The sequence below is a fragment of the Grammomys surdaster genome, unplaced genomic scaffold, assembly GCF_004785775.1.
Source record: "Grammomys surdaster isolate TR1022 unplaced genomic scaffold, NIH_TR_1.0 348, whole genome shotgun sequence".
NCBI classification, from domain to species: Eukaryota; Metazoa; Chordata; class Mammalia; order Rodentia; family Muridae; genus Grammomys; species Grammomys surdaster.
Genome location: NW_021604767.1, coordinates 1,138,021 through 1,152,984, shown reverse-complemented (window position 1 = coordinate 1,152,984; position 14,964 = coordinate 1,138,021). Strand labels below are relative to the sequence as shown.

The window sequence follows — 14,964 nt, the reverse complement described above, 5'->3', positions numbered from 1 at the left end:
AAAAAATTATATATATATATATATATATATATATATATATATATATATGGATTTCTGAGTCTTATACTTCAAGAATTTAAATAAAGCCTTAAACATTAGAAAAACTAATATAATTTATCATAGCACTTATAATCTTGGGTATTTAGCAGATTTCTATTGAGTCATTGTTAAGTTTCAAGCTCTTTTGTATGTGCTATGAATAAAAAGAAGAATACAAGTTCCTTGCACTGTGGGACCATAAGAGACAAGTTCAGTTAGAATAGCTACAATGTTTATATGAGAGCAAACAGAACCCAGAGGGCGGTCATGATAGTGAGAAGATCATGAAGAGCTCTGTACAACTAGATACAACATTTTTATTTCAGCTTGCAGAATTAAATTGTAATGAAACTAGTAATACATTCAACTTTGCTAAAACTTATGGCCTCTTTTTCCTTAATTGTTATTACATATATATGTGTCATCCACACACACACACATGCACACATGCATAAATTAAAAATAAAACCTTTTTTTAAAAAGTGAATAATGGCTATTGGTTGACAACCAGAAGGAAGCCCTAACCACTCAACTGAGAAGCAAACAAGGCCTACTAATACCAATACCAGTTAATACTAATACTAATACCAGCTCTAGTGCTGCTGTCCCCTAGTGTGCCCTGTACCCTAGTGTGTCCTGAGCAGGTGTTACAGAAGTTTCTCATTAGGAACAATACAAATTCCAAAGGGTTTGGTTATATATTCAACTAATTTTTAAATTAGTAACTTTTTTACATTATTATTATTTATAGATTCAGCTGAATCCATTCTTTGCCATTGGAAGGTAACAGCTCTAACGTATAGCTAGAGAAGCTGGGAACAGATCGCTCTCTAGCAGGGAGGCCCTGTAGACTACAGTGTTCATTATCATTGCCCAAGAATTTTCTCTTTGCTTGGACACTGGAATGATGATCTGTTTGGGTACTTACAGAGACTACATGATTAAGCAAGAAAGAAATAAAAAGAAAAGTGGAAGGAGGGAAGGGAAAGAAAGAAAAATTGTAATCTATCAAGGGAGTTGTATAAGTGTAAGGAAGACAGGTGAGACAAAATCAGTGAAAGAGCCAGCCATGCTGTGCACTCAGGAGGCAGGAGGATCACTGAGTTCTAGGCCAGCTTGTGCTCCATAGGGAGACCTCGTTTCAAACAGAAGAGAGAGATTAATGAAAGAAACTAGCAAATTATTATAAAATAAGATCCCATTGAAATGCAATAAGATTTCTAACCCTGTAAAACAATTTTCAAATTTTAGAATTCAACAGCAGTACAAAGTAGAAAGGATGTACAGGATTGAATGGAGTGAGTGAAGAGAGGGGCGAGGACCCAGGCCGTACTGAGTTTAACTGACACTTAAGATGAAACAAGGAGCCTCACAATGCTTAGAACAAAAAGAAAGGGGAAGAGAAAAGGAAAGAAATACAAAAAAACCTCACGCATCCTAATAAAATGTCTCAATAGTGCAAGCAGTATGTGCTACTCCGTCCTGTGTGTGTAGTGTAAGTGTGCAGTGAATCCATGTAAGTGTGTAGGTGGTACACAAACGTGTAGACCAAAGCAGGTATGTCTTCCTCTGTTGCTCTCAACTGGACTGCGTTGAGATAGGCTTTCGCTGAACCTGGAACTCTACATTCTGGCCAGGCTAGCTGGCCAGCAAGTTCTGAGGTGTGCTTGTCTCTGTCCTCAGTCTGCAGGTTATAGTCATGTATAGCCTCACCTGGATTTTCACATGAACACTGAGGATTTGTACCCAGGTCTGCAGGCTTGTAGTACAAGGACTCTGACTTTCTGAGCCAGCACTCTGTCCCCTGTTAGTCTTAACAAGTGCTACTTGTCTTTGTTTATGGATGCCAGAAACATCCAAAACTGACCAAATAAAGAAAGCCTTACAAAGTATGCTTCATTTCATGTTTTAAATGCTGCCGACATGTTTGCATAAACCTTTACATATACATATTTTTTCATTTGAAAGTTTTTTTGTTGACAAAGCAGAGATATTCTCAAATGTTCGAGTTTTTAATATGATTATTTTATTCATGACTTTGTTATATTTGTGCCCCTGAAGTCTAGATTTTTTATTTTACAGGCCTATGGGCTTTCTCCCAGAGATATTACCACTATTAAACTTCTCAATGAGACAAGAGACATGCTGGATAGGTATGTAGAGTGCATGCAAATGTTACTTATATTTTCAGTGTAAATAAGACCATTTTCTAGTGTTTTCTGAACAAATATTTAATAATTTAACTGAAAATGAAATTTGTGATCTATTCCCCTCCTTTAGGTAGGATTTCCTATCTAAAGTAGAAGGAAACAGAGTTGGATACTTCGAGTATATCCCCCACTCCTTGCTGCCCTCTCCTTTATTATTATGCATGTTCCCTGTTCCTTAATACTCTCTCTCCCTTATCACCCCTCTCCCAACCAATAAGTCTTACTCCTTTCCGTAGACAGCTTCACTTCTTCTTTCACGTCACATATCTATACACTATTTTATATGTGTACATAAAATGTAGGACCCACAAATGAGAAAAGTGATGTACTTGTCTTCCTAAGACTGTCTTCATTTACTTAACATGATTATCACTGATTGCAGCCATTTTCCTCCAAACACTATCACTTTGTATATTTACCACATTGTCTGTACCATTCCTCCATCCCTCTGTTGATGCGCACCTAGGCTCATGACTAAGCCATTGCAAATAGTGCTGCAGTAAACATGAGTGTGCAGGTGCCTGTATGACATGCTGACTGGGACCCTTTTGGATAAACACTCAGGAGTGGCAAAGCCACATCATATGATGGGTCTACTGTCAGTCTTTGAGCACCCTCTATGCTGGTTTCTATACTGGCTGGATTTCTTTGTGTTCTTGCCAGCTGGCATTTTAAAAATACATTATATAAAATACATATTAATAAGAAACAAATCTGATGAATATTTTCATGATGTTAGGCTAAACAATACTACTGATTTTTATGCTTAATTTTGAAAAACTGACTGATAAATTTAGACAGTTTTTCATGCTATGAAAACTAGATTGTAACTAGAAATGTTATCTCAAAGGCAACCACATGGTTATTGAATTTAGTGGGGGTAGGTTTTTGTTTTGTTTATTTGTTTTGCCCACTAAGAATGTAAAAAGTAATACACTTCTTATTTTATCTAGTCCAGATTTTAGTACAGTTCTGAATACCTGTTTAAACAGAGGCTTCAGTCGACTTCTAGACAACATGGCAGAATTCTTTCGACCCACTGAACAGGACCTACAACATGGTAACTCCATAAACAGGTAACATGGCATATAAAACACTATAATATGAACACGTGCTCTTAAAATGTGATGCTTTGGATATTTTTACATTGTTGTATCAGATGAAAAGAAATCTGAGGGAGCTAGAGAGATGGCTCAGTGGCTGAGAACACTAGCTGTCTCTTCAGAGGACTGGAGTTCAGTTCCCAGCACCCACATGGCCGTTCACAACTGTCTCTGACTCCTGTCCCAGAGGACCCAACCCCCTGACACAGACAGACAGACAGACAGACAGACAGACAGGCAAAACACTGACAGACATAAAATAAAAATAAGTAACTTTTTAATAAAAAAAGAAATCTTAGGTGATAAACTGCACCCTGAGTTTTCAGCAAATTAAACTCATTCTAACCCAATGATTTCATCGACAAAAGTTCCTTCTGAATTTAATAATAAAATTTGCATTTTTCTCCCCATACCTTTGCTACTACAGTGAAGTATTTGCATTCTGAAACTAGCATTTTATTAAGTCAAAATCCATTTTTCTTTAATTCTTTAGAATAAAAAACTGAAAAGGTAGTCATTGTTGGCCTGAATTAATAAATGGTCTGACCATGGCAATAACCAGACACTCTTGTAGATTATTGTTTGATGAATTAGTTTCTTATAGTTATATTTCATTTATATTCCAGTAATTATTTTCAGAAAGGTTTAAATATATTCATTTGATGTCATTATAGAATAGGGAAAACCTAATTGGTTCAATTATTAGTAATGTTTGTCGTTCTATTATTATGTAATGGACCTGTATTGTTGGAAATTATCTTGTGATTTATTCTGTCCATCACTTTGATATGAGGATCCTTGGTTAAGATCCTCTGGTTTTATATCATACTTGAAAAATGGTGGATTACTAAATCAGGGCTCAATTATTGTATACCTACCTATTAAATTTTGAGGAAACAGTATCTGGCATGTATCTAATACAGATAAGGGGTTTCTAATGTAATTCTTACCCTAGGCCTAGCAAGGCATTTTTTTGGCTGATTCCTGGGGACCCTCTTTATTATTCAGGAAAGAATAATTTGCCCTTAATGGTGAGCATTTGGAGTGCTCAGAGTAGTAAGGTTTACTCTTAAAACAATTTAGACCTACCCTTAAAAATAAATTTCAGCTGAAGACTAATCTTATATACTCTCTGTAGTCAAGGTTTTCCAGTGTAACCTGTATTTGTCAAAGTACTAATTATTCCCCCAAGTGAGGTAAAGAATTGCAATAGTTGGGTCCAAAATTGTAATAGTTCTAGGCCAGCCAATGCTACATAATAAGATGCTGCTTTAAAAATAACTTTTGTAATTGTATTAATTTGTGTGTACATGCTCATATGTGTGTGCATCTGTGTGGGGAGAGGCAGCTTTCAGGGGCTGATTCTTTCCAATAATGTGAGTATTGGGAATCAAACTTGGGTTGTTAGGGCTTTTCTTGCTGAGCCAGCTCATTAGCCTTTGGTTCTTTCTCTTGAATAGTTGTGAGTGATGGCTACAACCTCCATACCATGTTGTATAACAGTGATGACATACAACACGAGGGAAGTGGTTCTAAAAGTGCTGAAGGATGAAGTTGGTTGTAGATATGAAATAGGAAACTGTAGATGGGGAAGCATGTAGTATGTGCCAAGAAAAGCAAAAGAGCACAAAGCCACTAAGGGGAGGCTCAAAGTGTAACTGAAGCATGAAGCTCCAGCTGAATGCAGCAGGTGTCGGCAGTCCAGGAGGGGAGATGACACTGCAGAAGTTCAGGAGGTGACTGGTCAACAGCTTATGAAGTCGGTGTCCAGTTCAGTGTGTGATAGCAAGTATGTGCTTATGTTACAACCACTGTCATTCTTTTCATTTTTAAACATTTATTTTATTTTAATCTTTTTAAATTACCTTTGTATGTGTGTTACTATATGCCATACATGTGCTAGTCCTTGAGGAGGCCAGAAGAGGGCTTTGGAACCCCAAGGACTGAAGGGTCAATATGGTTGTGAGCTGCCTGATGTGGGTGCTGGGAATTGAACCCTAGTCCTCTGCAAGAGCAGTCAGTGCTTTTAACCTCTGAGCCGTCTCTCCACCTCCCACCTTAGAGGACCCTTAAAGTAACCTTAGGATTTTTCAAGTGATGAGAGTAAAAAAAAGTTATTTTAGGTCTAAAGGCAAGGAAGGCTGAATGGACAATAACCTGACTGACATCAGAATATAGAACTTTAGTCATACTTCAGCACTATTACTAACTAGGAATAATATCAAAAATGAAAGAAGGACTAAGTGTTAGGAAAACTATTGCAGTGAACTATAACAGTAATATGTTAATAGAACAAGGCCCCTAGGATGGCTGTCAGTTAAGTCACCTGCTGCCAAGCCTACTGACGCAAATTCAATTCTCATAGCCTGCATGGTGTAAAGAAAGAATTGACTCCTCCAGTTTGTACTCTTACCTTCCCTTGTATACACACACAGACACACATGTACATAATTCATATATACATACATACATACACACACACACACACATGTACATATGCACAATAAATAAATAATAAAAATGTTAGCAGGACAAAAAATATCTTTACTGCTTTTGAAAAAGCATAGAATAAGAAATTTATTGTATCTTATATAAATAAAATTTGATATAATAAAAATTGAAATCAATAAGCAAACATGCTTATTGATGAAGCAGGCTGATTTTTATTAAATTCAGAAACAGAATTAAGATTATCTATATTGGCATGTTCAGATTGTACTTTTGCTTATTCTGATGAATGTAAAAAGACTAAGAAAAGACCAATTTTGAAGACCAAAATTTTAGAGCACTATTGGATTTTCTTATATTTATTTTTAAGGCAGACAACTAGTAAGGTTTTGACTCATAATTGTCTAAGTTATGTATATTCTTTTAAAATATAAGGTCATTTTTAACTGGAAAAATACTGTTTGACAGCCACAGAACTTTATACTTAGAAAGCCAGGAAAATAAAAGGATTGAATTCTTCTCCTAACATCAAGCTATAGATATGATCAAAATACTATTTAAAACCCACAGGAGACTGGCAGACAGTTCTGTTGATATAATGTTGTCACGTGATAATAAAGTTAACCTGGTCGTATGATGACTGAAAGTTAGCAGGAATAAAGATTTAGGACATATTTGGCTGTCAGGGGGGCCGAGATGAAGGACAAGAGTGTGTGAGAGGCACCGTGGCAGGACTTCCCACACCATAAGGAGACCAGAGGCAGCTGGCCAGGGATGCTACAGACCTTACACATGTACCCTTTGACCAGGAACTCTTGAGTTTACACAGGCACTTACATAAAAATTGAGAAAACTTAGGCAAGAACTTGAGAGCTGGCTCTAGGAAGCTGGTGACAGTGTACTCATATGTACTACCACCTTGTTATTGAAAACAACAGAAAGAGATGTAGAAAGCATAGAGGTTCTTATGACAAAAATATGGTAGAGTTGTAAGTTGAAAAGAATAAAAATATGAAAATAAAAAAAATTGCCAGAAGAAAATATCCATAGAATCAACTATAGCTGGTATTTTTAGATGGGGAAGTTATGTTTTGGTTTTCTATTCATTTATTTCTATAAGTATTCTTCAGTGATATGTGTATACTGTTAAATGCCTGTGTATAATTTCAGAAAATAACTGCTGGTAATTTGTTTTCAGCCTGTCCAGTGTCAGCCTGCCTTTAGCTAAGATAATTCCCATAGTGAACGGACAGATCCATTCAGTTTGCAGTGAGACACCTAGTCATTTTGTGCAGGTAAGTGAGAAGCGTACCTGAAAACAAGCTGTGTTCATGGCTGTTTCCAAATCAAAAGTAGACTTCCTGCTGCGACCATTTGTTTAAAATAGAGCTTGCAACCATATTCCGAGTGGTAGTGTGCCCACGTGAGTAGCAATGCTTGACAGATGTTTATTGTCATGACGGAAAGTACATGAAAACTGTACCCCGTTTCCTCAGGGTGGGCCTGAGGTTAAATACCTTTTGCAGGGAGGAGGGTCTGGGAAGGAATGCTTCATTGGCTAAGGCCCTCTGGCCTTTAGGTACTTCATTATTATGGAGATCTGTCTTGAGGCCTGTGGTCATACCTTCTACCTGTGGAAGGGCTAGGGGGCGTTGCCCTATGTGACTAAAAGATACAAATCTATGGAGGACTGCAGCCTTATGTCAGAAGCCTGGAGTCTGGGAGCATGGCAAATGCCTACCATCCCTTGCAGGGGACCCTGTGGGGTCTCCTGCTGAGTCACCAGGGTTTCAAACCTAGCTCAACTAGAAATCAGGCTGCCTTTCACAATCCTACAAGCAGCCACAGCTTGAAGGCTTACGTAATTTTGTACATTGCATTTGAATTTAAACCCATATAACCGATAATCAAACCAAAAAGGTAAGTTTTATTGTCTGCATTTGTAGGCATGATTTTGAGTAAGGGCCCATGGGCTTTACCAAACAGCAGATGGATCCATGGTAGTGAAGGCTGGAACTCCTTTGACATGGTCATCTTCAGATATTCAGTCCAACCGCTCAAGAAACTTGCTTTTGGTCAGTGCTTCATTAGGATTTATAGACATGACTTCAGGAGTCCAAGAAGATGAGGGGAAAGTTTGATTCCTATGGAAATAAAAAACCTAAACCCACACAGAATCAATTGCAAGATAATAGTAAAGATAAAAGCATAGTACTGCCCCTGAATTTAGGGACATAACTATCTTGATGTGTACATTTTTGTTGGCTGCATGTAGCATCAAACTGTGTTGTTTGTTGGTTTGTTTGTTTGTTTTTTAATTGAGGAGAAAACTACAGAGGCAATGAAAAAATAAAACCAACAGGAAAATCACTCGTGTGAAGGCCAGGTCCGGTAACTCACTCCACAGTGTAAATGGTTGCAGAGCACTGGCAAGACAATTTTTCTAATAGAGTACCCGGCCAGTCAGGTGTAGAAGCATACTAAACACATAAACACGTGACTGTAGCAGGCAGCTCCATACCCACACGAGAACAGTGAGTTAGTAACCACCAGCTTGATTTAGTAAAGGTGTGTTGGGCTTTGTAGGGTAGATTCCATTTAATGGTAAATATAGTTTTTTTGTTTGTTTACTTGTGTGAGTAGTTCAGGGTGGAGACAGCCAGGGACTCCAGTGGGCCCTGCTTGTGTTTTGGTTTTTAGTTATGGAAAAATCTCTAAGCTTAAGACATTTATGTATTTTTCATTATGCAATAAAATAATATAAGCAGCAGCTGGGTGTGACAACGCACATCAGTAACCCTGGCACCCAGAGGCTGGGGCAGGAGTGCCTAGCCAAGGCCGGTGTGGGACACACCAAGACCTGTGCCAAATCCAAGCAAGCACACCTTAGCATCTGCGTACTGATGTCCGTTTACACTTGTAGGAGGCCCATGCATGTGTGAGATGCATTGCTGCTGTAGTGCAGAAGTGCAGAGGCAGCTTCCAGGGAACAAACACCCACAGGAAAAAAAAAACAAAAAACTTGTTTTTTTAAATTTTATTTAACCTTTGTTTTTACACTCCAGATTTTGTCCCCTTCCTGGTCTACCCTCTGACTGTTCCACATCTCATACCTACCCCACCCCCACTACCCCCACTGTCTCCATGAGGATGTCCCCACTTCCCCAACCCCTACCCCACCAGACCTTCCCACTCCCCAGGGCCTCCTGAGTTCACTTCCCATCATTTTAAATGAAAACACTTTTATAGTTTTCAAAATACAGTTAAAAGAAAATTTAGGAGCTAGCAATGTTGCTTCTTTCTAAACTGACAAGATATAACAGAAGTTCTGTTAACTTCCACAGCTGTCATAAGCATTTTAAAGAGTCTGGTTTACATTGAAGACAAATTCCCTTTTCTCATTTAATATTGATGCAATTTGAGGCCTGTGATCCTGCTTAAAGGAAACATGAGATTTTAGTTAAAACAAAAGGTGGTTTCTTCCCACAGCTTTATATTCACCATCAGGACATTGAGAACCTTTGCTATAAAGTATACGTGTGTGGTTTGTGTATATGTGTTCATGTAAAATAGACATATACTGTGTGTGTATGTATATATATATATATATATATATATATATATGAATTATTTGCTATATTTTCTAGAAATAAGAAACTGGGCAGTATTTTCTATGATTTAGTATAAGAAAAGCATTCCTTTCCTTAGCTTCTCCTTGTTCCTAAGTACACAAAGCTTCAAGACAGATGCATTGCCTTGTAGAGATGAATTTCACACCCTCTAACAAACTGTGCTGTCATCATTGTTTCCAGGATCTGCTGATGATGGAGCAAGTGAAAGACTTTGCTGCTAATGTGTACGAAGCGTTTAGTACCCCCCAACAACTGGAGAAATGACTGTCTTCTTTCCAGAGAAACTAAAGCGGGGTCATCTACATTAAAAAGCACTCTGAATAAATCACCTATACCTAGAGTGACAATTTGCAACCAAATGCCTAATAAAATATATTCTTAAGCAAAGTCTTCATTTCATAATGAAGTAGATTCATTTAGCACCTTACTGTATTTTTAATCAGCAGTCTACTTCATCAGGTGTATCTAACTGGTGCACAGATTACATCAGGATCAATCATGAGTTCTTACCGTCTGGATAGCTGATCCAAACCAATAGGTACTTTTATACGTACATGGAATGGAATGTGCTGTCCTTTCACCCATAGAATGAGGGGAAATACGTCTTGAAAAGTAGATCTAGGATGTGTGGACTCTGAAATTAGGATGTTTAACTAATTATGAAGTTTCCTGGACTCTGAAGTGAGCAAGAGCAAGCCAGATTCTCTCCAGCCACCCTTAGAAGGCACATGTGATTGGCTCACACATACCGGCCAGAGGGCTTGCCATCTGGAAATCAGTGGATTTAACTCCTATTTCTTTTCTTCACTGTTGTTTCTTCGGTATTTATTTGCAGCATTTGCTAAAGCTTTGTTAGCAACCCTCAGGAGGTTGCATATAGATTTTCAGGCTAATGTTACGTTGTTTACTGACAATTATTAATAACTACAGAGATTTATTCATTTGTGTATAAATTTAATAACTTTGTATTGATTTTGAGTATAACTTGTTGCAATAAACTATTTTAATAAAATATAGCTTTGTTTAGTTAATACTTTTTAACCATTAACTTATTTGTTCTTTAGTAATATTTTTGCTGTTTTTTTTTTAAAGAGCATGCTAGTTTAAAGTTTTAACTGGTATATAGTTGGTGCTTTCGTATAACTTTTTTTTTCAGAAAAATTGTAAATAAAAATAAATTATCTCTTGTCTCTACCTTACCTGTGGTTCTTCATTTAGAAGGGCATTAAGGCAGAACTGACCAAATCACGTGTCAGCAATGGATTCACTATATCTGGTAATAGATTGTTCTTAGAACATAGTTTTATGTCCTTGCCACATTAAACAATATAGCTAAATAGGAGATGGTAGAAAGTGGATTGTAAATGTCTTTCTTTGTAAAGTTAGGCTAAGGTCTGTAACAAGACAGCCATGTATAAAGAAAGAGGTCAGAAGAGACACACTTATTTTTAACATTCGATAAGATATCCTGATACTGTCACTTCTGAGAAAGAAAGAAATTGCCTTTTGGAACACACACATACATACATACATACATACATACACACACACACACACACACATACTCCACTGACAGAATTGATTTGTATTAGTCTCCTAGAGATGCCATAGTAAATTACTATTAACTGGATTACTTAAAATACCAAAAATCCTTTTTTTTTTTTAAATTCTGCTGTGAAATCTAAAACCAAGGTGTCAGCAGGACTATGCTCCCTCTGAAGGCTCTGAGGAAATCTTTGCTCACTTTTAGATTCTGATTGTACTTTATTTTTTAAAGAAATAGAACCCTAATTATAAATATATGGAATAGGCCATGCATCTCATCCAAAAATGCCCAGGATTTCAGAGAAATGTTGACATCACACAGGTATAGCCTTGTCAGAAGAAAATTGTTCAGCAGAAAATTATCACCTGGAGTCATCAGCACCTACAGAGTCAAGGGCATTGATGAGGTGGCAAGGTTCAATAGCAGTGAAATGACCTATGCATTTCAAGTTAATGACACTTCATAGTACTGATTTGCTCCTAATAGTGCTAGAACCCTCTTGTCTGAAACAGTTTGGTTAGAAATTGATCTAAAACAGTCTATCATAAAGCCTTAGACATTTTAACTTAAAAATCTAAACATTCTTAGTTATTGTTTCCCATAGGATCTAGGCCTTGTGTCACTTTTCAGGGTGTATCTCTGTTCCTTAGTAGTAATTACACATACCCTTTCCTGTAACTCTACTGAGAGATGTTCTCTATTGCCTTTCTGGTAAAAATCACATGCAGCATCCATGTAGGTTGTGTTAGACTTCCCCATCTTTTAGTTCAGAGATATTCATGTTGATCCAACAGTATTTTTTTTAAGGCAACACTTTTATCTAGTTATTCCACAGTATCCAACATAGCTGTCAAGAAAACTGCACTCTCCATCATTAGCTTATACAATAAAGGCAATGAAATGTTCCACTGGCAGAATTGATTTGTATTATTAGTCTCCTAGGGCTGCCATAGCAAATTATTGTTAACTGAATTACTTGAAACACCAAATATATATATATTAATACTACTCTGAAATCTAAAACCAAGGTGTCAGCAAGACTATACTCCCTCGGAAGGCTCTAAGGGAAATCCTTTTGTTCTTTGCTCACCTTCAGATTCCAGGGGTACTTTTTTAAGAAATAGAACCCTAATTATGTGTCTGTGTCCTTTCCTATGGTGTAAGTGTCCATCCCCCATGCAACATGAGCTCCTTTCAAAACTTAATTACATTAATTAAGACTTCACATTTAAGAGCACATTTTGGAGGTTCAAGAGATGGACATATTCAGCCCATTACTCCCACATAACAGAGGTTTGATACATACCACATAGGAATGGAACTGAAAGGTGTGCCATTCACTGGAAACCCTTGCTTATCCTAGCTATCAGTCAGCAGGAAATGAGCATTAGCTAATTAGTGGGTTGTTTGAATGGACATTGTTGCTTCTACGCGTTTCCCCTTCCAGACATAATAAATAGACTTTTTATAGGTGTGTAAATCTGAGAAGGGCGTTTATTTTGCTTGGAGATAAGGATGACAAATTCTTATCTAGTAACGTTTTTTACTTAACAAAAGTAGAGTGAAGTTTTTTCTAATTCATAGGTATTTGAACAAGCTGACCTTTTAGACAGCCCTAGTCACCTCTGTATGGCATTAATAAGAAACTGAGATGAACCCATACATTTAGAATGGTAAAGTCAACATCAGTTTCTATTTTATTTAACCCAGTAATCTAGTTTGGTTTGCCTTCAATATTTAGACAATACATGTAAAAACCAACTGAAATTCAAACAAGACAACTCTAAGGGAAAGATGAATTGTAGGACCAATACTGTTACCTGATACTGATTTTTAATTATCCCAATAATTCTTGTCTTTCATACCACAGATGATCCTAATAATATGCTTTAGTGATTTTTGAATACTTATAGTGTATATAGGCACAAATATAGTACATTTCGCATGGAAACAAAATATACCCTAAATAGATTTGAATTTAGATGCTCACACATTTTTATTATGTAGTCTAGTTACTGGCAGTACAGCCAGTGTCAGCCCCCCTGAATGCTGAGACATATAATGTGCCTCTCTCAAAGCTTTTGTGATGGCTAATTTTCATTGTCAACTAGATTTCAATTGCCAAGATGCATTTTTGGCCTTGAGTGCTACAGTGAAAAGATTCACCCCAATGTAGGTAGCTCCATTTCATAGGTTGGAATCCCAGACTGAATAGAAGTGATACAATGGGTGGAAAATAGACCTTTTCTTAAGTTGCCTTCATTAGGTATTTTGTCAAAGCAAGGCAATAAGTAATATGGAAAATGTGTACCAAATAGTGTGGTTCACAGACCTTCAGAGCTGGTCTGTGGGGGCATGTAGTAGAGTCTGGAGCTTCCTGCTAAAGAAACACTAGATAAAGGCATGCATAGGCAGGGCTTAATCTAGTGGGAATTCAGAAAAGTAGAATGCCAAGACGAGTATAGTGACGTCCCAGTTCACAAGGCTTCAGGGAGAATGGAGATTTTTTGGAAACAAAACAACCCTTGGCTGGTTTCCTCTTGGTTCGTGAAAATGGAACTGAAGTGAAAGTAGAAAGTAACTGAGGAACCTGCCTGACTCCATTTTGAAGGCAGCCATCATTATGCTGTATTGTTTAAAATAAATTTCCATTTACTGTAAGAGCTGAGTTGCTGTTTTTAAGTCTGTTTCCTGGAGCCTGACCTGCCCTAACCCATGACCTTGACTTGTTTTTTAGACCCTGGCCCTTCCTGGCCCTCCCTGGCCCTCCCTGGCCCTCCCTGACCCTCCTTGACCCTTTCTGACCCTCTCTGACTCTCCCCGACTCTCCCTGACCTTTCCTGACCCTCCCTAATCATATGGTGGGATTGTTTGTTTTTTTGTTTTGTCTTTGGCTATTTTTCTGTATTTCCTTATTGCCCCATTGTCTGTCTTCTGTAAACCTGCTTTACAACTACTCGTGATTTTTACTCCTTACAAGGAACCCAAGATATTGGATTCAGGGCTGCCCTCTTTAACTGGACTTAGGAGGCAGTTGCTGGCCAGCTCCTGGTACACTCCAATAAAATCAAGCTTGCTTCAAATATGGCCCAATTGTAGCAGTGGTCTTCTTCTCACCCAGTGGGATTAATGTAATGAAGTATGGCCAAGAAAATCTTAAGGCATTGTAACTGCTACTCAGTCACTCATTGCTTGCTGCTCTGAAAGCAGAATGATAAACAAAAAAATCACTTTAGTGAGGAGAACAGTTAGTTTCAAGCTTCAGACAAGAGGGTCTGAGGAAAGCAACCTCAATTGTCAAGAGATTTACAATATCCAAGAGAAACCTCTCTGTGCTGCTAACAGTAATAGTAAATTGTTCAAGGACTCCAACTTGTGAAAGTGTACATTAAATTTGAAAGGTAAGGGTCTAAGCTTAGAATGACAGTAAAAGGCTTCACACAACCTCCTAGGGAAGTGCTTCCTCAGATTCTGCTACCACAGTGAGCAGAGGCCAGCCCTGATGTGGCAGAAAGAAGCCAGACTAGTTCTAGAGGAAGCAATAGCAGTATCCATATAATTTTCCAAATATGTAAAATGCAAAAGTTAGGGGATCATGGAGGCTTGCACTTCTGAGACCTGGCAACATACGGCAGTGTTGGATTTCTTTCAAAAAGACCCTGTAAGGGCCACTGAAGAGCATTGCTTGAGGCTGTAAAAGTAAAGGCTTACTGGTAATGGAGACTCCCAAGATGTCAGAGATGTCAGGATCATGAGACATCCACTGAGGAAAGCTACAGAGTAGACCCAGCCTAAGAGACGGCCTTACATGTGCTGAAACTTCACGAGTAAGGCTAGCCAAGGCTGTTGGAGCCCACATGATGATATTAAAATCTTCAGGTGCTTTAGGACTGGTGGTTCTCCTGAGTTCTGGTCTTGCTCTGACCCAGTCTTTCCTCACTGTATGTCCCAAGCATATCGTTTATCACTTTTGAAGTAGGAATGTT

At 37.9% G+C, this 14,964-nt stretch overlaps 1 protein-coding gene across 1 annotated transcript in view; it reads left to right on the top strand.

Moving 5' to 3' along the window:
• Positions 1-10,444, top strand: part of Pex3 (peroxisomal biogenesis factor 3) — a 32,615-nt gene extending 22,171 nt beyond the window's left edge. Inside the window, exons 9-12 of the mRNA XM_028779249.1 lie at positions 2,122-2,192; positions 3,203-3,325; positions 6,999-7,095; positions 9,613-10,444. Of these exons, the coding sequence (XP_028635082.1) occupies positions 2,122-2,192; positions 3,203-3,325; positions 6,999-7,095; positions 9,613-9,696 (375 nt within the window). The 3' untranslated portion in view covers positions 9,697-10,444. The remainder of the gene's footprint in view (positions 1-2,121; positions 2,193-3,202; positions 3,326-6,998; positions 7,096-9,612) is intronic.
• Positions 10,445-14,964: the final 4,520 nt, after the last annotated feature.